The sequence below is a fragment of the Tachyglossus aculeatus genome, chromosome 1, assembly GCF_015852505.1.
Source record: "Tachyglossus aculeatus isolate mTacAcu1 chromosome 1, mTacAcu1.pri, whole genome shotgun sequence".
Taxonomy (NCBI): Eukaryota; Metazoa; Chordata; class Mammalia; order Monotremata; family Tachyglossidae; genus Tachyglossus; species Tachyglossus aculeatus.
Window position 1 is genome coordinate 83,408,696 of NC_052066.1, and position 27,287 is coordinate 83,435,982.

The window sequence follows — 27,287 nt, forward strand, 5'->3', positions numbered from 1 at the left end:
ATACCAACAAAATAAAATAAATAGGATAGAAATGTACAAGTAAAATAAATAAATAAATAAATAGAGTAATAAATATGTACAACCATATATACATATATACAGGTGCTGTGGGGAAGGGAAGGAGGTAAGATGGGGGGGATGGAGAGGGGGACGAGGGGGAGAGGAAAGAAGGGGCTCAGTCTGGGAAGGCCTCCTGGAGGAGGTGAGCTCTCAGCAGGGCCTTGAAGGGAGGAAGAGAGCTAGCTTGGCGGAGGGGCAGAGGGAGGGCATTCCAGGCCCGGGGGATGACGTGGGCCGGGGGTCGATGGCGGGACAGGCGAGAACGAGGTACAGTGAGGAGATTAGCGGTGGAGGAGCGGAGGTTGCGGGCTGGGCAGTAGGAGGAGAGAAGGGAGGTGAGGTAGGAGGGGGCGAGGTGATGGACAGCCTTGAAGCCCAGGGTGAGGAGTTTCTGCCTGATGCGCAGATTGATTGGTAGCCACTGGAGATTTTTGAGGAGGGGAGTAATATGCCCAGAGCGTTTCTGGACAAAGATAATCCGGTCAGCAGCATGAAGTATGGATTGAAGTGGAGAGAGACACGAGGATGGGAGATCAGAGAGAAGGCTGGTGCACTAGTCCAGACGGGATAGGATGAGAGCTTGAATGAGCAGGGTAGCAGTTTGGATGGAGAGGAAAGGGCGGATCTTGGCAATGTTGCGGAGAAGAAGAGGTCTCCGCTGGAGAGAGCAGCAGAAGAGACCGTGTCGTCCGGAATGAGTACAACAACATTGTACTCTCCCAGGTGCTTACAGTGCTCAGCACTCAATAAATACAATTGAATGAATGAATGAAATGCTATCACTGATTGATAGATTTAATAGGTGGGTGTTCAGGGCCTTTAAAAGGTGACTGATTAGTATTGGACAGTTAAGTAGTTCTAGTTTTTAAAATCTCTGACTCCTAGCTTGTTTAAGTTCTTGAATATGAGGGTGCAAGGCTTGAATCCAAGATATACTCTTGTCTCCTTTAGCATTAAGGAATCTGCTCTAGAAGAACCTCATGTTAAGAGAAAACTATGTTATTGTAGCCATCAATTCAGTTGGAATTAATGAGTTGGGAGAGACATAAGAATGACTGACATTTTTAGTAGAAACTCCTGTATCATTTTTGTGCCCACCACTGTCAAACTGCTTTTCAGTCTTGCCAATCATTGTAATTTTACTGGATTAAGTACTGTAAAGTTGCAAAACCGGAATAAAATACAAAGTAACGTACAGTACAGTACAATAATCAGAGGCCGGGAATAGGAGATGTAACAGCATCAAATACATGCACACAAACATTTCTTCCTAAATTGAATTGGCCTGTGCCACTTGTGGGTTGTGTTATATCAGAACAGACTCATGTTGTGCAAATAATGTTCCCTAATTCTTCACCTGATTTATACCCACTTGTGCAATAAAAATACATGTTATGATAACAATAATAATATTTGTTAAGCACTTTCTGTATGTCAAACACTGTTCTAAGCACTGGGGTAGATACAAGGTAATTAGGTTGGACACATGGGGCTAAGGGTCTCAATTCCCATTTTCCAGATGAGGTAACTGAGGCACCTGAAAGTTAAGTGACTTGCCCAAGGTCGCATAGCAGACAAATGGCAGAGCTGGGATTAGAACCCATGACCCCTGACTCCCAAGGCCGTGCTCTTGCCACTAGGATAACTGAACAGGCATTTGTCAGATTTAACCAAGAGGGCGGTTGAGGTTAACTGTGTCTCAGAGAGATGGTCAGTTTAGCTGTCTGATCTGATGATCTTGGGTTTGAAGTAAGGCTCTTTTACTCCTGAGCACAGTTTTGAAGATATCAGCCCAAGGATGAGGTTCTGAATTTCTTTGTCAAGGCTTTTATCCTGAAGCCAAAGACTCTGTCTTCTGATTTAAGGGTTAAGATAGTTCTGGTCATGGGATTTTTCTGACCATTGACTTGGAACTGTGTGTTTGGCTGTACTAAATTTCATGGGCAAACTCTCTTCTCTGTGAGAGAAATTGTGAGTGGAATGAATTAACCCCTGCAAAGTTCCCTTAAATTTCTGAGTAACAGACCTTTGTCAATACAAATCATACTTCCTAGAATCTCCCTTTTCACTTTGTTTTCAGTCATGTAAAATACAAAGAGATTGGGGTCCATGTAATCTCACAAAAGATTTAAAACATTGCCCAGACATCATAGCTCATAACTTAGCACAGTGCTCTTCTCACAGTAAGTGCTTAATAAATACAGTTGAATGAATAAAAACCCACATTTTCTTCATGCAAATAATAATAACAGTGATATTTGTCAAGTATTTATTATGTTCCAAACGCTTTGGTAGATTCAAAATAATCAGGTTGGTCACGGTCCCTGTCCCATGTGGAGTTCACAGTGTACTTCCAACTTAACCAATTAGGAAACTGAGTCTCAGAGAAGGTAAATGACTTGCCCAAACTCACACAACAGTCAAGTGGCAGAGCTGGGATTACAATCCAAGGCCTCTCCCTCCAAGGCCTGGGCTCTTTCCATTAGGCCATACTGCTTCTCAAAGTGACCCAGGTAAAGTGTGTCAGGAGATGGGGAGAAGCCATCCCAACAATAGGAAGGCCAGCGGGGTACCCTTCCCGGAAAAGAGGTTCTCCGAGCCTTAGACATAGGTCCCTTACAAAGTAGGAAAGTTCTCTTTCCCTATTTCCTGCCCTCACACAGAGAAGAACACCCAGACAAATATGTTTTTGCCCTCTTATTGAGTGTGTCAGTGTACCGCGAGGAGGAGGGTTGAATAGACGGTGACTTCAAGTGTGAATCACAGAGCCATCTGCCAGCTGCGCCATTCATGGCTGATAAGAGGGAAATATGTTTATTTTTAAAAGGAAAGCTGCATCCTAGGCAGCTTGCGTGAGACTTACCTCATCGACCTGGGCCTGTGTCTGTTGCAGCCTCCGGTTGCTAGTCACGTTAGTTGGGGGATTGACAGTCCCCCCTTGAGTCCCAGCAGTGCCTGGAGTGGGGATTGGGGCTGACCTAAATTCAAACGAGAGAGAGAGAGAGAGAGAGAGAGAGAGAGAGAGAGAGAGAGAGAGAGAGCTTTCAACGAGGGCATTGAAGAATCTTTCCTTCTTACATTTTGTCTGCTGTGTGACCTTGGGCAAGTCACTTCACTTCTCTGTGCCTCGGTTACCTCATCTGCCCGTTGTTGGGTAGGGACCGTCTCTTTATATTGCTGATTTGTACTTCCCAAGCACATAGTACAGTGCTCTGCACACAGTAAGTGCTCAATAAATACAATTGAATGAACGAATCTGTAAAGTGGGGATTAAGGCTGTGAGCTCCATGTGGACAGGGCTTGTGTCCCAATTTATTTGCTTCTATCCACCCCAGGGCTTAGTACAGTGCATGGCACATGGTAAGTGCTTAACAAATGCCACAATTATTATTATTATTGTTAGGGGAGAAAATGATGGTTCTACCCGAAATAGTTAACCAAAAGCAGCGTGGCTTAGTGGCAAGAGCATGGGCTTGGGTGTCAGAGGTTGTGGGTTCTAATCCCGGCTCCCCTACTTGTCAGCTGTGTTACTTTGGGCAAGTCACTTAACTTCTCTGTGCCTCAGTTACCTCATCTGGAAAATGGGGATTAAGACTGTGAGCCCCATGTGGGACAACCTGATTACCTTGTATCTACCCCAGTACTTAGAACAGTGCTTGGCACATAGTAAGCACTTAACATATATATATATATATATATATATATATATATATATATATGATAGTATATATATGATAGTATATATATGATAGTATATATATATATAATAGTATATATATATATGTATATATATATATATATATACCATCATAAAATCAGTTTCCCATCATCACTAAATGATACCATTGATTAATAAATCAAAATAGATTGTTCTTTCTTCTTTGTATTGTCTCAAATTACTCCTTTTAGGAAGGGATCTTATGTAAGCTTTCAAAATGAATTACTTTCTAGTTAAAAGAGTAAAATATTTTCGTCTTTTCTTTTCCTTTGTCTTGAATACACGTTCCCTGCTCCTGTAAGATTTGAAAGTATCTTTAACAGACGTGCATCTAGGGTTTTTTATCAAGGACATAGTTTGATTTTTAAAAGATAGCCCAAGCTTTTATAATCTATCAACCAATAGTATATATTAAGCACCTATTAAGTTATCCTGGAAGAGTATAATAGAATAAATAAATAGGTTACCATCTAGTGGTGTAGACCAACACAAAAATAAATTATAAATAGTAGGAAGAAATGTAATAGAGATATATGTACATAAATGGTAGTAGTAATAATAGTATTTATTAAGCACTTCAGTGTGCAGAGTGCTGTACTAAATTATGGGAAATAAAAACAGGTGGAAATTAGATATGTTCCTGTAGGTGGTGTGAAAATTCTGAAGTGTCATTTGGCAGGTGGTACGGGAGAGAGAAAAGAAATCAATATAGGAAGGCCTCTTGGAGGAGACCGGGTTTCAGAAGGGTTTTAAAGATAGAAAGACCAGTGGTCTGTCAGGTGTGAAGAGGGAGGGAGGGAATGGGTTATGGGCAGGAGGAAAAGTGTGAGGTGCAATGTAGTGGGAAAAGAGCGTGGAGAAGTGGGAGGGAGAGAGAGCTGACTGAATGGCCTTTATTATTGTATTTCTTGAGCGCTTACTGTATGCCAGGCTCAGGACTAAACACCAGGTTAATCAGGTGGGACTCAGTCCCTGTCCCACATAGGGCTCACAGTCTTAATCCCCATTTTATAGGCACAGAGAAGTCAAATGACTTGTCCAAGGTCACACAGCAGACAAGTAGTGGAGCCAGGATTAAAACCCAGGTCCTTATGACTCCCAGGACCTTTCTTTGTCCACTAAGCCATGCTGTTTCTCTAAAAGCCTTAAAGCAGGGTTGGGAGTTTCGAACTGGGCCAATAGTGAATGTTCTTGAAGAGTGGGGAGACCCAGTCAGAATGATGTTTGATAAAAACCATCCTGGGAGCAGAGTCAAGTGTGGACTGGAGAAGCGTGAGACTGGAGGCAGGGAGGTCTGGGAGGCTGATATATTGGCCATGACAAGGACTTGGGCCAGCATGGTGACATTTGAATGGATAAGAAGGGGCAGATTATGGAGATGTTGTGAAGAAAGAACTGACAAGATTTGGTGACTGACTGAACATGGGCTTTGAAAGAGGCGCAGGAATAAAGACAATTCCAGAGTTGGAAGTTGAGAGACAAGGAAGATGGTGGTGGTGTCAGCAGCGATGGGAATGTTAGGAAGAGGAGAGGATTTAAGAAGGAAGATGAGCATCTCAATTTTATACATGTTTGATCTGGGAAGGGAAGCAGCATGGGTCCAGGAAGCAGAGTCACTGGGTTCTAATTCTGACTCCAGCACTTACTTGCTATGTGACCTTGGGCAGGTCACGTAATTTCTCTCTACCTCAGTTCCCTCATCTACAAAGTGGACATTCAATACCTATTCTCCCTTCTACTTAATGATAGTAATTATTGTATTTGTTAAGCGCTTACTATGTGCCAAGCACTGTTCTAAGCGCTGGGGGAGATACAAGGTAATCAGGTTGTCCCACGTGGGGCTCCCAAGTCTTAATCCACATTTTATAGTTGAGATAACTGAGGCACAGAGAAATTAAGTGACTTGCCCAAAGTCACACAGCTGAGAAGTGGGGGAGCCGGGATTCGAACCCATGACCTCTGACTCCCAAGCCCGTGCTCTTTCCACTAAGCCATGCTGCTTCTCTGAGCCCCATGTATGACCTGATTATCTGATTATTAGCAGAGTGCTTGGCACATAATAAGTGCTTAATAAATATTATTACTATTTCAGCCTGGGGGAAGAGCGTGAGGGATAGGCCAGAGATACAGCTAGAGGATTGGTTTGGGAGGAATGAAGACAGTGAGTTGGGGATTAGCCGGTGAAGAGCGAAATTAGGTAAAAGGTGGGACAAGTTGTTGGTTTAAAGAAAATTCGGAGGAGATTTGTTTGCAGTGAAGAGACACAAGGAATATGTTTTGTTTTGTTGTCTGTCTCCCCTTCTAGACTGTGAGCCCGCTGTTGGGTAGGGACCGTCTCTATATGTTGCCAACTTGTACTTCCCAAGCGCTTAGTACAGTGCTCTGCACACAGTAAGCGCTCAATAAATACAATTGAATGAATGAATGAATGAGAGCAATGGAGATGAAAAACATGGGTCAAGCAATGGTCCAGGAAAAAAATCCATGCAATAGTGTGCAGTTTAGATTGGAGGGGATAGGCTGGAGGTTCAGAGACCAGTGAGGAGGCTAATGAAATAATCCAGTGGAGGGGAAACCAGAGCTAGTACCAGGGTGGTAGCAGTTTTGGGTAGAGAGTAAGGGCAGATCTGGGAGCTGTACAGAATAAATAGCTGGATTTAGCAGTAGACTCAATGTGACGGTTGAATGATAGCTAAGATTCAAGAATGACTCTAGGGCTGTGGGCTGCTGAGACGGGGAGGATGGTGGTGTTGTCTATTGATTGGTTCAATCTCTCAGCCTATCCCGACTGGATTACCACATCAGCCTCCTCTCTGATCTACCATCCTCCTGTCTCTCCCCACTTCAGTCTATACTTCACTCTGCTGCCCAGATTATCTTTGTACAGAAATGCTCTGGACATGTTACTCCCCTCCTCAAAAATCTCCAGTGGCTGCCTGTCAACCTATGAATCAAGCAAAAACTCCACACTCTAGGCTTCAAGGTTTTCCATCACCTCGCCCCCTCTTACCTCACCTCCCTTCTCTCCTTCTACAGCCCAGCCCGCACCCTCTGCTCCTCTGCCACTAACCTCCTCACTGTGCCTTGTTCTCGCCTGTCCCGCTGTCGACCCCGGGCCCACGTCCTTCCCCTGGCCTGGAATGCCCTCCCTCCACACATCCACCAAGTCAGCTCTCTTCCTCCCTTCAAAGCCCTACTGAGAGCTCACCTCCTCCAGCAGGCCTTCCCAGACTGAGCCCCCTTTTTGCTCTCCTCCTCCCCATTCCCCCCACCCTACCTCCTTCCCCTCCCCACAGCACTTGTATATATTTGTACAGATTTATTACTCTATTTTACTTGTACATATATGCTATTCCATTTATTTTGTTAATGATGTGCATATAGCTATAATTCTATTAGTTCTGATGATTCTGACACCTGTCTACATGTTTTGTTTGTTGTCTGTCTCCCCCTTCTAGACTGTGAGCCCGCTGTTGGGTAGGGACTGTATATGTTGTAAACTTGTACTTCCCAAGCACTTAGTACAGTGCTCTGCACACAGTAAGCACTTAATAAATATGATTAAATGAATGAATGAATTTTGTGTCATCTCTTCCAGAGTTTCCTGTCATTTTTAAATGCACAACCATTCATAACCTTGTCTCCTCTTTTACTGTTCTCTATCATTTACCTTCCTCCTTCCACCTAACCCTCTTGCTATTTCTCACTCAATAAATAGCACTGAGAGATTTTAACGCTAATATTTCACAAATATTCTTCTCCCTTCCTATCATTCATTCATTCAATCCTATTTATTGAGTGCTTACTGTGTGTAGAGCACTGTACTAAGCGCTTGGGAGAGTAGAATATAACAACAAACAGACAAAAGAAGCTCACAGTCTAGAGGGGAGACAGACATTAATATAAATAAATAAATACTATCAACCCCTTGGTTCAAACTCCTCCAATTACATGTTTGTGTATATATGTATGCATTCATTCATTCATTCAATCGTATTTATTGAGCGCTTACTGTGTGCAAAGCACTGTACTAAGTGCTTGGGAAGTACAAGTTGGCAACATATAGAGATGGTCCCGACCCAACAGTGGGCTCACAGTCTAGAAGGGGGAGAAAGACAACAAAACAAAGCATATTAACAAAATAAAATAAATAGAATAGTAAATATGTACAAGTAAGATAGAGTAATAAATCTGTACAAACATATATACAGGTGCTGTGGAGAGGGGAAGAAGATAGGGTGGGGGGATGGGGAGGGGGAGAGGAAGGAGGGGGCTCAGTCTGGGAAGGCCTCCTGGAGGAGGTGAACTCTCAGTAGGGCTTTGAAGGGAGGAAGTGAGCTAGCTTGGCGGATGTGCGGAAGGAGGGCATTCCAGGCCGGGGGAGGACGTGGGCTGGGGATCGACAGCGGGACAGGCGAGAGCGAGGCACAATGAGGAGGTTAGCAGCAGAGAAGCAGAGGGTGTGGGCTGGGCTGTAGAAGGAAAGAAGGGAGGTGAGGTAGGAGGGGGCGAGGTAATGGAGAGCCTTGAAGCCGAGAGTGAGGAGTCACTGCCTGATGCGTAGGTTGACTGGTAACCACTTGAGATTTTTGAGGAGGGGAGTAACATGCCCAGAGCGTTTCTGCACAACGATGATCCGGGCAGCAGCGTGAAGTATAGACTGAAGTGGGGAGAGACAGGAGGATGGGAGATCAGAGAGGAGGCTGATGCAGTAATCCAGTCTGGATAGGATGAAAGATTAAACCAGCAGGGTAGCAGTTTGGATGGAGAGGAAAGGGCGGATCTTGGTGTTGTTGTGGAGTTGAGACTGGTAGTTTTTGGTGAAGGATTGGATGTGAGGGGTGAACGAGAGAGCGGAGTTGAGGATGACACCAAGATTGTGGGCTTGTGAGATGGGAAGGATGGTAGTGCCGTCAACAGTGATGGGAAAGTCAGGGAGAGGGCAGGGTTTGGGAGGGAAGATAAGGAGTTGTCACATCTGTATACATACAGATGGATGGATAGGTACGTACATACATGCATACCTACACACACATAATTGGAGGAATTGAGAAGGTATTAATAGCTTGAACCAAGAGATTGATAATTAGGAGGAAAGGATTTGTGAAATGTTAGAGTGCACATATATAAATGTATTTACACACATACATAATGTGTGTGTGTGTGTGTATGTGTGTGTGTGTGTGTGTGTGTGTTTCCATTATGGCATTTTATAAGCACTTACCATGTGTCAAGCACTGTTGTAAGCACTGTGATACATACAAGTTCTCAGGTTGACACAGTCCATATCCCACATGGGGCTCACAGTCTAAGCGTATGTGTGTATAATAATCAATCAATCAATCGTATTTATTGAGCGCTTACTGTGTGCAGAGCACTGTACTAAGCGCTTGGGAAGTACAAGTTGACAACAAATAAATAATAAATAATAATACAACATAATAAATACACCAACCACTCCATGGTATTTATTGAGGGCTTATTTTATGCAGAGCACATTTGTTAGAGCACAACAGTACAGTTGTCCTTCATATTTAAATTCTTCATACTGAAGAATCAATCAGTCAATCGTACTTACTGAGTGCAGAGCACTGTACTAAAGCACTTGGGAGAGTATAATATAACAGATTTGGTAGACATATACCCTGCCCACAAGGAGCTTCCCTGCCCTCGGTACTTACATACATATCCATAATTTATTTTAACATCTTTTCCCGCCCAGTCGTGACATTAAAGTACATTATGAATACATACATAAGCAATGCAGGGCTGAGGGTGGGATGAATAAATGGTTCAAATCCAAGTACAAAGGTGAAACAGAGGGACAGAGAGTAAGAGAAGTGAGGGATTAGTCAGGGAAGGCCTTTTGGAAGAGATGAGATTTTAATAAGACTTCAAAGGTGGGGAGAGTGATCGTCTGACAGTTATGAAATGAGAGCGGGTTCCAGGCCAGAGGGAGGACACACACAAGGGGTTGGTGGTGAGATAGACCAGTTCAGGGTACAGGGAGCAGGTTGGCATTAGATGAGCGAAATGAGCATGCTGGGTTGCAGTAGTAGGAAATCAGCGAAGTAAAATAGGATGGGGCAAGCTGATTAAGTGCTTTAAAGCCAGCAGTAAGGAGTTTCTGATTGATACGACTGTGGATGGGCAACCACTAAAGGTTCTTGAGGAGTGTGGAAACATGGACTGAATGTTGTTTTTTTAGACTATGACCTAGGTGGTGGAATGACGTATAGACTGGAGAGGGAAGAAACAGGAGGCAGGGAGGTAAGCGAGGAGGGTGGGTGCAGTAGTCAAGATGAGATAGGATAAGTGCCTGGACCAAAGTAGCTGCAGTTTGGATGGAAGGGAAAGAGCAGATTTTAGTGATGTTGTGAAGGTAGAATAGGATTTGGTGACAGATCGAATATGTGGATTAGATGAGAGAATTGAGTTGAGGACCGAGAGAGATTAATCTAAATGAGGAAATGCCCCTGAGGGTGAAGTTCAACTATGAGAGAGAGAGAGAGAGAGAGAGAGAGAGAGAGAGAGAGAGAGAGAGAGAGTTTGTGTGTGTGTGTATGTGTGACTGAAAAAGCCTATGCAGAATCTACAGTCCCAACCAGAGTTGTCTCTTGTTGTGTTGTTATACTTAATGTTTACAGTACCTGGTGCTGTTTTCTCTTTTGCCCCTTTGTTTTATTTTTTCCCACGTGAAGCTTTTGCTCAAAGAGAGCTACTCCCTTCTGCATAGCAGTACATAACACAATTCTGTCCTCAGCAACTGACTCCCAGTTTTCAGCTGGCCTGCATTATTATCTGAGACTTTATTTAATCATATAATAATAATAATAATAACAATGGTGGTATTTGTTAAGTGCTTACTACATGCAAAGCACTGTTCTAAGCACTGGGGGGATACAAGGTGATCAGGCTGTCCCACTTGGGGCTTACAGTCTTAATCCCTATTTTACAGATGAAGTAGCTGAGGCCCAGAGAAGTTAAGTGGCTTGCCCAAGATCACACAGCTGACAAGTGGCAGAGCCGGGATTCAAACCCATGACCTCTGACTCCCAAGCCCTTGCTCTTTCCACTGAGACATGCTGCTTCCCCATAGTGCAGTGCTCTACATAAGGTAAGACCTTAATAAATACCACTGATTGATGTCCTTAAAACACTTCCTTGCCCTCTTTCCTTTTGCCATTCTGTCCTCTACCTTATCAATCAATCATTCCTTTTTATTGAGTGTTTACTATGTGCAGAGCACTGTACTAAGAGCTTGGGAGAGTATAATATAAAAGTATCACAGACACATATGTATGTTTATTTAATTGCTTGTGTTGAAAATTTGTGTCTTTACTATCCATTGTAAGCTCTTCAAAGGTGGGCATCAAATTTGGTACCCAGTTCAGTGCATTGCACATCAAGTCAATCAATCAATCAATCAATCAAATGCATTTATTGAGCACTTATTGGGTGCAGAGCACTGTACTAGATGCTTGGGAGGATGCAGTATAACAGAGATAGAAGATGTATTTCCTGCCCACAGGGAGCTTACAGCGTAGAGGTGGAACTCAGTAAATGATTCTGACAAGTATGATGATGATAAGGAAGCAGAAACAGTCATGCTACCATGTCCGGTTACAGGAGAAATGAAGAGAACCTACTGCCTTGCACATAGTTCTTTAATAAATTAACTCTGGCTCGGAGAACAGAACTGTGGAGTCTGGGAATTTGCATCCTGTTAAATCCACAAGCCCCAGATATCTCTCAATTGCTTCTCTAAACTGTCTTATTACACACACTCAACTACATAAACACAGATGCATACATACCTCCACACATAACCTTTGTAGTCAATGTGCTAATTCTCTCCACTGGCACCCTTAAGTAATTTTGCAAATTGAGTAAAGTTTTTTTAAAAAAATTGAAACTATAAATTAAAAAGTGTACATCTGCTTTCAAATTCCATATAAGGAGTATAAACACTATAGAGCTGTATGGCACACAATTTTTTGTAGGTGTATTTTCCAGATCAAATCAGAAATTAGCTAGTTAATAGCAGACAGATTTCCACCAACTCTGAAGGGTTCAAATGGTCTTCACCCCCACATTTCCCAGATGTGACTCACTTTCTTTTTATGGGGGGGCCTTCAGTTCCTCCCACTTGAAAGAGAAATCTCAACGCAAAAATTCAATTCCCTCACTCCAACTGTGGAGTCCCCTAAGCATTTGGTATGAAAAATATTAAATCCTCCTCCCAGGGTTCTGACATTCCCCCCACAGTTACAAACTGAGAGATGATTGTATCTCTGAATCATTCTCACTATAGTTACAATGATCAAGTCAATTAACTTTCCAATTAATTAATTAGTACCCCAATTGGACATCAGGCTCAATATTATTTAATATAGTCCACATTCACATTTTTGAGATCTGGGAGCTTCCATTCCTGCTGCATTTTCATTCTGATGAATCCCAATTCTCCATTTATGGAAATAATTGTTTGGCTGGGAATTATTGAGATGCTTAATTAATATGGAAGTTAAGAACCTCTTATTTTGAAAATTCAGTACTGATGGTTCCTCCCTTTTTCTCTCTCCAGTCATTTTTTCTGACCTCACCATGCTGACTAATATTCAAAGGCTCATTGGAACTTTCCAGTTACCAGCAGAATCCCTCAAAGTTGGACCCAATGCATAGACTTGAGTCCTAGGGCTCGATCTCTCTGGTGGGCAGGGGATGAGTTTCCTAACTCCGTTATATTGTACCTTCCCAAGATAAGCAGCGTGGCTCAGTGGAAAGAGCACGGGCTTTGGAGTCAGAGGTCATGGGTTCAAATCCCAGGTCCGCCAATTGTCAGTTACGTGACTTTGGGCAAGTCGCTTAACTTCCCTGTGCCTCAGTTACCCCATCTGCAAAATGGGGATTAAGACTTGGAGCCCCCCGTGGGACAACCTGATCACCTTGTAACCACCCCAGCGCCTAGAACAGTGCTTTGCACATAGTAAGCGCTTCATAAATGCCATCATTATTATTACAGTGCTCTGCACACGGTAGGCAATCAATAAATACCATTGATTGATTAATTGGTAGAAGGTCAGGCCCTTAGAAAAGTGCACACACTCTTTGAGGCTACTAGAGGACTACTTAGTTACTGAGATCCTTTTTTATCTAAGTGCTTACTATGTTCTAGGGACTGTACTAAGCACTGGGGTAGATACAAGCTAATCAGATAGGTCCCAATCCACATACCACAAGGTCTCACAGTCTTAGTCCCCATTTTACAGATGAGGAAACTGAGACAAAGAGGAGTTAAATGGCTTTCCCTAGATCTCTGTGGCTTAGTGGAAAGAGCATGGGCTTGGGATTCAGAGGTCATGGGTTCTAAAACCTGCTCCGCCACTTGTCAGCTATATGACTTCGGGCACGTTACTTAATTTTTCTGTGCCTCAGTTACCTCATTTGTAAAATGGGGATTAAGACTGTGAGCCCCACATGGGACAACATGATAGCCTTGTATCTCCCCCAGTGCTTAGAACTGTGCTTGGCACATAGTAAGTGCTTAATCAATCAATCAATCATATTTATTGAGCACTTACTGTGTGCAGAGCACTGTACTAAGCGCTTGGGAAGTACAAGTTGGCAACATATAGAGACGGTCCCTACCCAACAGTGGGCTCACAGTCTAGAAGGGGGAACAAATAAGCACTTGTAACTAATACCATCATCATTATTATTATAGCAGGCTAGTGGCAGAGCCAGCTTAGAACCCCAGTCCTCTGATTCCCAGACCCATGCTCTACTCACGAGGCCGTCCTACTTTTCAATTCTGAGTGTCCTAAATAGTTCCCCAGAATTTAGTGATTGCAAGTCTTAATTCTAGTTCTCTTAGTGACTTGCTGCAGATTCCAGTGTACATTACTGAGCTGGCACTTCAGATTTCTAATTGGTAATGAGAGAGGTCAAATTGACAAGGTTTCCCTTCTGTTCTGGGTCCCCTACTCAACCAATCAATCAATCAATCAATCAGTGTACTAAGTGCTCAGGAGAGTACAAGAGAGCTAACAGACATAATTCATACCCTCAAGAATCTTGGATCTTACAATCTTGAAAAGTCTTTTCACTTAACCTTCATTTCCTTCCTTCATTCATTCAATCGTATTTATTATGTGCTTACACCAAGCAATCACTCAGTCAATCAATGGTATTGAGAACCAGCATTACCTAATGGATAGAGTACAGGCTTGGGTGTTAGAAGGACCTGGGTTCTAATCCCTGCTCCACTTGTTGTTTGTCGTGTGAATTTGGGTAAGTCACTTAAATTTTCTGGGCCTCAGTTACCTCATCTTTAAATGGGGATTAAGACTTGTGAGCCCCATGTAGACTGTGTCCAATCTGGATAGCTCGTACCTACCCCAGCACTTTAGTACAGTTCCTGTCACATGGTAAGTGCTTAACAAATATCATAAAAACTGGTACTTATTTATTATTTATTGTGTGTGCAGAGCACTGTACTAAGTGCTTGGGAAAGTACAATACAATAGAGATGGTAAACACAATCCCTGCCCGCAAGGAACTTAGAGTCTACAGGGGGAGACAGAAATTAAAATACATTAGGGATAGGAGAAATTGTAGAGTATAAGACTACATAAGTGCTGTGGTGCTGGCATGAATATCAAAGTGCATGAAGGGTATACAGCCACATGCACAGTCAAAGCAGAGGGAAGGGTGGGTAGGGGAAAAGAGGACTTAGGGAAAGTCTCTTTGAGATGATGTGATTGAAGGTGGTGGACTGTCGGATAAGAAGAAAGAGGGCATTCCAAGGTTCCAGGGAGAACGTGGCCAGGGGTTTAGTGACAGGCTAGAAGAGATCAAGGTACAGTTAGTAGGTTGGTGCAAGAGGAACTCATCTCCATCCACTCACTTGGAGAACTCATTTGCACAGCTTCAACTACCATATCTATGTGGAAGATTTCCAAATCTACCTCTCCAGCCCTGGCCTCCATCCTTCTCTGCAGTCTTGCATTTCCTCCTGCCTTCAGGACAGCTCTGCTTGGATGCCCTGCTAACCATCACCAACCCTGCCGGTCTCACCTCCACAACATCGCCAAGATCCGCCCTTTCCTCTCTATCCAAACCACTACCTTGCTGGTTCAATCTCTCATCCTATCCAGACTGGATTACTGCTTCAGCCTCGTCTCTGATCTCCCATCGTCCTGTCTCTCCCCACTTCAGTCTATACTTCACTCTGCTGCCCAGATTATCTTTGTGCAGAAACGCTCTGGGCACGTCACTCCCCTCCTCAAAAATCTCCAGTGGTTGCCTGTCAACCTGTGAATAAAGCAAAAACTCCTCCCTCTCAGCTTCAAGCTTGTCCATCACCTCTATCCACCCCCGACCTCACCTCCCTTCTCTCCTACTACAGCCCATCCACAACCTCTGCTCCTCTGCCTCTGCCACCTCCTCACTGTACCTCGTTCTTGCATATCCCGCCATCGACCCCCGGCCCACATCCTTCCCCTGGCCTGGAATGCCTGCCCTCCACACATCCGCCAAGCTAGCTCTCTTCCTCCCTTCAAAGCCCTACTGAGAGCTCACCTCCTCCAGGAGGCCTTCCCAGGCTGAGCCTCCTTTTTCCTCTCCACCCTCATCCCCCCTCTGCCTTACCTCCTTCCCCTCCCCACAGCGTTTATATATTTTTTTTCAGATTTATTACTCTATTTATTTTACTTGTACATATTTACTACTCTATTTATTTTGTTAATGATGTGCATATAGCTATAATTCTATTTACTCTGACAGTTTTGACACCTGTCTATGTGTTTTGTTTTGTTGTCTGTCTCCCCCTTCTAGACTGTAAGCCCATTGTTGGATAGGGGCCATCTCTATATGTTGCCGACTTGTACTTCCCAGCACTTAGTACAGTGCTCTGCATACAGTCAGTGCTCAATAACTATGATTGAATGAATGAATGAACCTCAAACTTTATACATCCAAAACATGTCTGAAATCTACAAAGTATGATCAGTGAAGATTAAGCCACCCGGTGAGTAAGTTGCTGGCCAACAGCATGCAGGTGATAAAAGTACAGAGCTTCATTGGAACCTTAAAGAGAGTGGACAGCTCTTCTTCCGAATGGGGGTGGGTTGCGAACTTTCCTTTGACTAATGCAGGGATATGAGTTTAGGAATAACCATCATCAACAATCAGTTCAAATAAGAATTTCCGGAGCGTGTCTGCCAAAATGAGCCCAGCGTCTTTGATTCTGGCAGTGTGGATGTTGGCACCCAATATCTCTGCTGCCTGCATCAGAGAAGCAGAGAAGAGAAGCAGCATGGCCTAGTGAAAATAGCCCAGGCTTTGGAGTCAGAGGTCATGGGTTCAAATCCCGGCTCCGCCAATTGTCAGCTGTGTGACTTTGGGCAAGTCACTTAACTTCTCTGTACCCCAGTTACCTCATCTGTAAAATGGGGATTCATATTGTGAGCATCACGTGGGACAACCTGATCACCTTGTAACCTCCCCAGCGCTTAAAACAGTGCTTTGTACATAGTAAGTGCTTAATAAATGCCATTATAATAAATGCCATTATCAGAGGGTGCAGATTGGGTGATAGTAGAGATGCAGAGAAGCAGCGTGGCTTAGTGGAAAGAGCACGGGCTTGGGAGTCAGAGGTCATAGGTTCTAATCCCGGCTCTACCATTTATCAGCTGGGTGACTTAGGGAAAGTCACTTAACTTCTCTGTGCCTCAGTTACCTCATCTGTAAAATGGGGATTATGACTGTGAGCCCCACATGGGACACCCCGATTACCTTGTATCTACCCCAGCGCTTAGAACAGTCCTTGGCACATAGTAAGTGCTTAACAAATACCACCATTATTATTAGTAGGAGTAGTAGTAGGAAATCAGAGAGGTTAGGTAGGAGGGAGACTGCTGATTGAATGCCTTAAAGCCAATGGTAAAGAGTTTTTGTTTGTTGCGGAGGTTTTGAGCAGTGGGGTGATATGGACTGAATGGACTTTTGGAAAAATAACCTGGACAACAGAGGGAAGTATGGATTGGAGAGGTAAGAGGCAGGTTGCAGGGAGGTTAATGAGGAGGCTGATGCAGTAGTCAAGGTGGGACATGATGAGAGCTTGGTCATCGTGGTAGCAGTGAGGATGGAGAGGAAAGGGCAGATTCTAGAGATGTTGTAAAGGTAGGACCCATAGGGTTTTGTGATAGACTGAATGTGTGGGCTCTATGACAGAGATGAGTTGAGGATAACGCCAAAGTTATGGACTTGTGAGACAGGGAGGATGGTGGTGCTTTCTATAGTGGTGGGAAGGTCTGTGAGAGGACATGGTTGGGTAGGAAAATATTTTACCTTATTTCAGGCTTGGTGGAAAGTTACAAAGCAAAGGATTACAAAGTGGATAGAACAATATTAATGATGTGTATATATCTATAATTCTATTTATTTGTATTGATGCTATTGATGCCCGTCTACTTGTTTTGTTTTGTTGTCTGTCTCCCCCTTTCTAGGCTGTGAGCCCATTGTTGTTTAGGGATTGTCTCTGTTGCCAAATTGTACTTTCCAAGAGCTTAGTACAGTGCTCTGCACACAGTAAGAGCTCAATAAATACGAATGAATGAATGAACTGAATGAATGAATACAAAGTGGATCATTCCTTAAAGGTAAAATTTGAAATTTTGCATTCCATCCACATGGTCTTTCTGTAGTACTCACTTCCCCAGTGGTATTTTCTTTCACCGCAAAAATGTACCCTGAATAACACTTAAAGGCTGCAGAGATTCTGGGAGCCGACATCCTTACTGCAGAACCAAAGATGCCAGGCTCATTTTGGCAGGCACACTCCAGAAATTATTATTTCGCCTGAATGTTGATGATGGCTTAGCTGTCGTTGGCTATTCCAAAGCTGATATCCCTGTGTTAGTCAAAAGAACCCTGCTTCAGGAAAGATTAACTAAACTTGCACCCCATCCCCAGTTGAATAAAGGACTGTCCACTCTCTTTGAGGCTTCAATGAAGGTCAGTTAATTTGAATAGAAAGAACTGGAAGATCTCCTCATCGTACCTTGTACTTTTTTTAATGGAATTTATGAAGTGCTTACTATGTGCAAAGCACTGTTCTAAGCACTGGGGAGGTTACAAGGTGATCAGGTTGTCCCACAGGGGGCTCACAGTCTTAATCCCCATTTTACAGATGAGGGAACTGAAGCAAAGAGAAGTTAAGTGACTTGCCCAAACTCACACAGCTGACAATTGCCAGGATTTGAACCCATGACCCCTGACTCCAAAGCCCATGCTCTTTCCACTGAGCCACACTGCTTCTACTTTTATCACCTGTATGCTCCTTGCCAGAGGCTCAGTCAGCTGGCAGCTTACTCTCAACTTATAGTGCTTTGTAAAGATTTCAGACATGTTTTTAATGCATAAAGTTTGGAGGCAATAATTCTAATAATTGTGTTATTTGTTAAGCACTTACTATGTGTCAAGCACTGTTCTAAGCACTGGGATGATTATAAACAAATCAGGTTGGACACAGTCCCTGTCCCACTTGGGGCTCACAGTTTCAATCTCCATTTTACAGAGGAGGTGACAAGCACAGAGAAGTTAAATGACTTGCCCAAGGTCACACAGCAGACAAGTGGCAGAGATGGGATAGAACGCATTACCTCTGATTTCTGGACCCGTGCTCTACCCACTATGCCATGCTGTAGGATATCCATGTAGAGATGTCCTGAAGGTAGGAGGAAATGCAAGATTGAAGAGGACAAGATTGAAGAGGACATAGGTTAAGAGGTAGATTTGGGCATCATCCACATAGAAATTGTAGTTGAAGCCATGGGAGCAAATGAGTTCTCCAAGTGAGTGGGTGGAGATGAGTTTCCACTTTTATGTGGATGACTCCCCATAACTATCTTGCTAGCCCCAACCTCATCCCGCTTTTCTTCCAAGTGCTTAGTACAGTGCTCTGTACACAGTAAGAGCTCAATATACGACTGGTTGATTGACAGATTTGTTGATTGATCTGTAATCTCACATTTCCTCTTGCATGCAACACCTCACCATGTGGATGTCCCACTGGCAGTTAAAGCTCAATATGTCAGAACTAAACTCATCTTCCCTCTAAATCTTCTCCTTCACGTAGCGTTCCAATCACAATTGACAATACCATCCAACCATCCATCCATTCATTCATTCATTCATTCAATCGTATTTATTGAGCATTTACTGTGTGTAAAGCACTGTGCTAAGCGCTTGGGAGAATACAATATACTAATAAATACCACCCTTTCTATTTCCTAAAGCCCTTAACTTTAGAATTCCCTTAAATCCTTGGTCTCTTTAAACTCTCAAATCCAGTCTGTCGCTAAATCCTATTAGCATTTTTTCAATCAATGAATGGTATCTATTGCGGGCTTACTGTGAGCAGAGCAGTGTACCAAGCACTTGGGAGAGTGCAATGTACCAGAGTTAGTAGACACATTCCCTGCTCACAAAGAGCTTGCAATCTTTATTTCCCAGGTCTGCCCATTCCTTTCTATCCAAATGGCCACCGTCCTGCTCCACTGGCTTCATATCCCTGCCTCCAGCCCTTCCTCTGTCCATTATATACTTTATTCTGTGGCTCAAATCATCTTTCTACATATGTCTTTCCAGTTCTCTGAAACCTCTAAGAGTTACCCATTTATCACCACATGAAGCAGAGTACTTTAAGGCACTCCATCAACCTTCTGACCTATCCTCTCGCTTCTCCTACCACACTCCATCTTATTCCTCTCAAACTCACCTCCTCACATTTCTGCTTCAACTTCTTGGCTCATATCCATCCTCCTACCCAATACTCCTTCCTCCTTCAAATCCATGAGACCATAGCTTTCTCCATCATCAAAACCCTTTGGAAAACCCACCTCCACCAGGAAGCTTTCCTTTTTTCTGCCCAGGTTACATACTCCTTACTATCATCTCAGCATTTTTGCCCCATTTAGCACCAATGCACTTGCTATCATCTTGTTGCATTTTTCTACATATTGTTTCACATTGTATATTTTTTGAGCAGTTCTTTCTCCTATTTGTAAATTAATCTGTGACAGGTTTCCCCCACTGGAGTTCATGCTCTTTGTAAACAGGGATCATGTCTCTTCTTCTTCTGTTTAGTACAGTGCTTTCCACATAGTAAGTTTTCAATAAATATCACTAATTGATTGATTGAAAAATGCCTAAACATTTGGGCGAGAAAGATTTATTTAGGTACATATGTTCCTAAACAGATGTCTTTGTTGCAGAATGTATCAACTTTGTATGGGACCAGGTAATAAACATCTGCTCTGTCAACATAGAAGCAGCGTGGCTTAGTGGAAAGAGCACGGGTTTTGGAGTCAGAGGTCATGGGTTCAAACCCCGGCTCCACCAATTGTCAGCTGTGTGACTTTGGACAAGTCACTTAACTTCTCTGGGCCTCAGTTACCTCATCTGTAAAATGGGGATTAAGACTGTGAGCCCCCTGTGGGACAACCCGATCACCTGGTAACCTCCCCAGTGCTTAGAACAGTGCTTTGCACATAGTAAGCACTTAATAAATGCCATTATTATTATTTTTATTATTATTGTTATTCAAGTTATTGGGACACATTAAAAATGCTCCGGTAGTAAAGACATGGAAAGAAAGTTATTACGTAGATAATAATGCTACCCTAGATTAATTCACTAAACTGAAAGGTCTGATTTTGTTCAAATCCAATCAATCAATCGAACGATCATATTTATTAAGTGCACCTGCTGTGTGCAGAGCACGGTACCAAAGGCTTGAGAGAGTACAACATAACAGAGTTGGTACACATGTTCCCTGCCTACATGCAGCTGGGTTACAGAAAGACACGTAGTGGCAGGAGGTATTATTTCAGTCAGTCGTAGGAGGGTGTAATTTGTGAGAATTTTTTATTGTGGAGAAATTAACAAAACAATGAGCAAAAACAATCACAGGAGACTAAATACTAAAAGAAAGCGGGGCCATTCTACAGGAAATGCAGGTTTTAGTGGACGAACAAGAGGCATGATGAGAGGCCTGGATAGTCACACTGGCATAATTATGGTACTTGTTAGGAGCCAAGCATTAATCCTGAGCCCTGGGGTAGATACAAGTTAATTAGACTGGTTAAAATCCCTCTAGCCTGTAAGCTCATTGTGGGCAGGGAATGTGTCCGATAACTCTGTTGCATTATGCTCTCCCAAGAGCTTAGTACAGTGCTCTGCACATGGTAAGTGCTCAATAAATGCCAGTGATTGATTTTTTTTGATGATATGTGTTAAGTACGTTACCATGTGCCAGGCACTGTGCTAAGCTCTGGGGTAGATATAAGTTTAGCAGGTTGGATACAGCTCAGGTCCCACATGGGGCTCACAGTCTTATTCTCCATTTAACAGATGAGGTAACTGGAGAAGCTTAGTGACTTGCCCAAGGTCCCATAGCAGACAGGTGGCAGAGCTGGCATAAAAACCCAGCCCTCTGACTTCCAGTCCCACTGTGTTTCCACTAGGCCATACTGCTTCTCATATTTGATTGATTGATTGATTCTACAAGGGGTTTACAGCCTAAGTAGGAAGGAGTAGGATTTAATCCCCACTTTACAGGTGGTGAAACCAAAACAAAGATAAGTTAAATGACTTGCCCATGTTCACTCAGCAGTCAAGTGGCAGAGCCAGGATTGGAACCTGGGCCTTCTGACTTTCAGGCCATATTCTTTCTACAAGGCCATAATAATAATAATAATGATGATAATAATAATAATAATGATAATGATAATAATAATAATAATAATAATTTTGGTATTTGTTAAGTGCTTACTGTATGCCAAGCACTGTTCTAAGTGCTGGAGGAGATACAAGTTAATCAGGTTGTCCCCTGTGGGGCTCACAGTCTTCAATCCCCATTTTCCAGATGAGGTACCTGAGGCACAGGGAAGTGAAGTGACTTACCCAAAGTCACACAGCTGATAAGTGGTGGAGCCGGGATTAGAACCCATGACCTCTGACTCCCAAGCCTATGCTCTTTCCACTGAGCCACACTGCTTCATAATAATAATATTTGCTTAACATTTATTCTGTACCAAGTACTGTATTAAGTGCTAGGGTAGATTTAAGATAATCAGGTTGGACACAGTCCCTGTCCCTTTTGGGGCTCACAATATCAGTAGGAAAAAGCAGGATTTAATCCTCATTGTACAGGTGAGAAAACTGAGGCACAGAGATGTGAAGTACTTTGTCCAAGGTCACAGAGCAGACAAGTAACAGACTAGGATTAGAACCCAGGTTTTCTGGACTCCCAAATCTACGACACCTACACCGATCTCTCTCCTCTGCAATCTAGCATTTCCTTTTATCTCCAGGACATCTCTTCAAAGATGTCTTGTGAGTACCTCAAGCTCAAGAATTATATCCCAAAAGGAATCATTTTGAGTGCACTAAATAGTTCTTCTCTTTCTCGGGATCACACCCCGAGAGTTTCCAATACTCTACCAGTCTCGACTAGGGAAGGGCTAGTCAAGCAGAAAGGAGGAGAGGACAAATGTTTCATCACTAGCTCCCCCCACCCGCACAAATTACTCAGTTTCTCCCATGTATTATTCCATAGGCAGAAGCAATGTCATGGGTTCTAATCCCGGCTCCGCCACTTGTCTGCTGTGTGACTTTGGGCAAGCCACTTGACTTCTCTGTGCCTCGGTTCCCTCATTTGTAAAATGGGGATTGAGACTATGAGCCCCACATGGGACAGGGACTGCATCCAACCCAATTTGCTTGTATCCACCCCAGCGCTTAGAATAGTGCCTGGTACATAGTAAGCGCTTAACAAATACCATCATCATCATCATCATTCCTAGCTTGAGCAGTGGCTAGTGAATAGCAGGCAATCTGCTACAAGTCAAAACTCATCTGAGCTGGGCTGCAATGCTACCTCTCTCTGCTACCTGATAGATTTTTCTAAAATGATGTCCTGCACATTAGTCCTCTGTTCTCAAAAATCTCATTAAGCAGTACCTTCTGTTCACTAGCTTTAAAGCAGTCTATAAACTCTTTCTTTTATTTATCCACTTTTCTCCCACTCCGGCTTATACTCTTCATTTCTCTCAAGGTAACTTACTCACAATGCCTTTTTCTCATCTCTTTCCTAGCCAAACATTTGTTCATCACCTTCCCCCTGCCTGGAATGTCCTCCCACTTCAAATATAACAAACCACCCAACTTCCCCATTTTTGAAGTCCTTCTGTAATCCCATCTTCTCCAGGAGGCCTTCTCCATTAATTTTGAATCTCTCCTGTTTGAATCATCTCCTACAACTGCCACTTCAGTACTCCTCTACCACGAGGCCCTTAGGTATTCACAACCTCTCATAGTATTCTTGGACACAGCTTACATTTCCTATCATTTAAGCACCAACACATTCCACATCAACTTATCCTTCCTATCTGTAGTCCATTTGCTGGTCTGTCTCCCCAACTGGACTGTAAGATCTCTGAAGACTTAGACAGTGAGTCTCAATTCATTCAATCATTTGGGACAGAGACTATGTCAGAGCCCATGGGCTTGTGTCTAACCCAGCACTTAAAAGAACAGTGCTTGACACATAGGGAGTGCTTGTCAAGTACCATAATTATCAGGTGGGAATATGGTCTACTAAATTTACTGTAGTCTCAGATGTCCTTAGTTCAGTACTCTGCACTCAGTAGGTGTTTAATAATTAAGCCCGGTGTGGGCAGGTATTGCTGAATTGTAGTTTCCAAGTGCTTAGTGCAGTGCTGTTCACACAGTAAGCGCTCAATAAATACAAATGAATGAATGAATGAATGTACTCACAACTTCCATAACACTTATGAACATACCTTATATATAGTAGTATTTTCTCCTCTCTGTAGTAAGTGTCTATTTCTCTCACTAGACATAGATCCTGGAATGCCCTCCCTCTTCATACCCAAAAGACAATTACTCTTCCCAACACATCTCCTCCATGAGGCCCTCCCCGACTAAATCCTCACTTCCCCTTCTCCCACTCTCTTCTGTGTCACCCTTGCACTTGGATTTTCACCCTTTATTCACCCCTCTTTCAGTTCCACAGCACTTATGCACATATCTGTAATTTATTGATTTATATTAATGTCTGTATCCCCATATAGACTGTAAGCTCAGTGTGGACAGGGAACGTGTCTTCCAATTCTGTTATATTGTACTCTCCCAAGAGCTTAGAACAGTGTTCTGCACCCAGCTAGTGCTCAATAAATACTATTGATTAACCGATTGATACATTCTAAACTCATTTCCGTACACAGAGCAGACAGACCGCATGGATACCCACATTCAAACCCCCTTCTAAAATCCCACCTCCTCCTCCAACAAACTCTCCCTAATTAATTTTCCAGCACGCATCAATCATTTCGTATCTCCCAACGTCCCCTCTCTCCTCACTTCAATCTATACTTCACTCTGGTGCCCGGATTATCTTTCTACAAAAACACTCTGGGCAGGTCACCCCCACTCCTCAAAAATCTCCAGTGGTTGCCTAGCAACCTTCATGTGAAGCAAAAACTCCTCCTTATTGGTTTCAAAGGTCTCCATCACTTTGCCCACTCCTACCTCACCTTCTACAGCCCAGCTCACACACTCCAACTTGTACTTCCCAAGCACTTAGTACAGTGCTCTGCACACAGTAAGCGCTCAATAAATACGATTGATGATGATGATGATGATGATGATGATCCTCCTCACTGTGCCTCATTCTAGCCTGTCCCGCCGTCGACCCCTGGCCCACATGCTGCCTCTGGCCTGGAATGCCCTCTCTCTTCACATCTGCCAAACTAGCACACTTCCTCCCTTTAAAGTCCTATTGAATGCTCACCTCCTCCAGGAGGCCTTTCCAGACTGAGCCCGCTTTGTCACTCTGTTCTTCCTCCCCTCCCCAATGCCCCAACTCCCTCTTTCTGTTCTACCCTCCTCTCTGCCCCACAGCACTTGTGCGTATATGTACATACTTATTATTTTATTTATTTTATTAATGATGTGTATATATCTATAATGCTATCATTTATATTGATGCTATTGATGCCTGTCTACTTGTTTTGGTTTTTTTGTTGTCTGTCTTCCCCCTTCTATACTGTGAGCCCATTGTTGGGTAGAGATTGTCTCTATTTGTTGCCGAATTATACTTTCCAAGCGCTTAGTATTGTCACTCCCCCCACTTCCCCACTTCCCCACTCCCCCCACTTCTCCAAACCCCCGGCTTTCAACACTCTCTGCTACTCTCCCAGCAGTATCCTCAAAGGAGCTCTCCTCCCTCCTCTCAAGTGCTACTCTGGCCACCTGTGCTTCTGACCCCATTCCCTCTCATCTCATGAAATCTCTCGCTCCATCCCTTCTCCCCTCCTTAACTTCCATCTTCAACCACTCACTCTCCACTGGTTCCTTCCCCTCTGCCTTCAAACATGCCCGTGTCTCTCCCATCCTAAAAAACCCTCTCTTGACCCCATCTCACCTTCTAGTTATCGCCCCATCTCCCTCCTACCATTCCTTTCCAAACTCCTTGAACGAGTTGTCTACATGCGCTGCCTCAAATTCCTCAACACCAACTCTCTCCTCGACCCCCTCCAGTCTGGCTTCCGTCCCCTACATTCCACAGAAACTGCCCTCTCAAAGGTCACCAATGACCTCCTGCTTGCCAAATCCAATGGCTCATACTCTATCCTAATCCTCCTCGACCTCTCAGCTGCCTTCGACACTGTGGACCACCCCCTTCTCCTCAACACGCTATCCAACTTTGGCTTCACAGACTCCGTCCTTTCCTGGTTCTCCTCTTATCTCTCCGGTCGTTCATTCTCAGTCTCTTTTGCAGGCTACTCCTCCCCCTCCCATTCCCTTACTGTGGGGGTTCCCCAAGGTTCAGTTCTTGGTCACCTTCTGTTCTCAATCTACACTCACTCCCTTGGTGACCTCATTTGCTCCCATGGCTTCAACTATCATCTCTATGCTGATGACACCCAAATCTACATCTCTGCCCCTGCTCTCTCTCCCCCTCCCTCCAGGCTCGCATCTCCTCCTGCCTTCAGGACATCTCCATCTGGATGTCTGCCCACCACCTAAAACTCAACATGTCCAAGACTGAACTCCTTGTCTTCCCTCCCAAACCCTGCCCTCTCCCTGACTTTTCCATCACTGTTGACGGCACTACCATCCTTCCCGTCTCACAAGCCCGCAACCTTGGTGTCATCCTCGACTCGGCTCTCTCATTCATCCCTCACATCCAAGCCATCACCAAAACCTGCCGGTCTCAGCTCTGCAACATTGCCAAGATCCACCCTTTCCTCTCCATCCAAACCGCTACCCTGCTCGTTCAAGCTCTCATCCTATCCCGTCTGGACTACTGCATCAGCCTTCTCTCTGATCTCCCATCCTCGTGTCTCTCCCCACTTCAATCCAGGCTTCATGCTGCTGCCCGGATTGTCTTTGTCCAGAAATGCTCTGGGCATGTTACTCCCCTCCTCAAAAATCTCCAGTGGCTACCAATCAATCTGCACATCAGGCAGAAACTCCTCACCCTGGGCTTCAAGGCTGTCCATCACCTCGCCCCCTCCTACCTCACCTCCCTTCTCTCTTTCTACAGCCCAGCCCGCACCCTCCGCTCCTCCACCACTAATCTCCTCACCGTGCCTCATTCTCGCCTGTCCCACCATCGACCCCCGGCCCACGTCATCCCCCGGGTCTGGAATGCCCTCCCTCTGCCCGTCCGCCGAGCTAGCTCTCTTCCTCCCTTCAAGACCCTACTGAGAGCTCACCTCCTCCAGGAGGCCTTCCCAGACTGAGCCCCCTCCTTCCTCTCCCCCTCACCCCCCTCCATCTCCCCACCTTACCTCCTTCCCTTCCCCACAGCACCTGTACATATGTATATATGTTTGTACATATTTATTACTCTATTTATTTATTTATTTTACTTGTACATATCTATTCTATTTATTTCATTTTGTTAATATGTTTAGTTTTGTTCTCTTTCTCCCCCTTCTAGACTGTGAGCCCACTGTTGGGTAGGGACTGTCTCTATATGTTGCCAATTTGTACTTCCCAAGCACTTAGTACAGTGCTCTGCACACAGTAAGTGCTCAATAATTACGATTGATTGATTGATTGATTGATTGATTGAAAGAATGAAAGAACACAGGTCTGGAAGACAGAGGACCTAGGTTCTAATTCCAGCTCCACCACTTGTCTATTGTGTAACCTTGGGTAACTCACTTAACTTCTTTGTGCCTCAGTTACCTCATGGGGATAAGAACATAAGCCTTATGTGGATCATAGACTGGGTCCAACCTGATTATCCTTTATCTACCCCAGAACGGAGTACACTGCCTGGCATATAGTAAGTGCTTAACAAATCCCATTAAAAAACAACAACAAAAAACAAAGTTGCTAAGGGGCCGCCTTAGCTCCAGGTAATACATATATATATAGAACTATGAAAAGCTTATTTGTTCCCAAT

At 43.8% G+C, this 27,287-nt stretch overlaps 1 protein-coding gene across 1 annotated transcript in view; it reads right to left on the reverse strand.

Annotated features, from left to right (window-relative positions):
* Window positions 1-27,287, reverse strand: part of LOC119928919 (vesicle-associated membrane protein 2-like) — a 243,805-nt gene that overhangs the window by 39,844 nt on the left and 176,674 nt on the right. Inside the window, exon 2 of the mRNA XM_038747454.1 lies at window positions 2,924-3,038. Coding sequence (XP_038603382.1) covers window positions 2,924-3,038 — 115 coding nt within the window. The remainder of the gene's footprint in view (window positions 1-2,923; window positions 3,039-27,287) is intronic.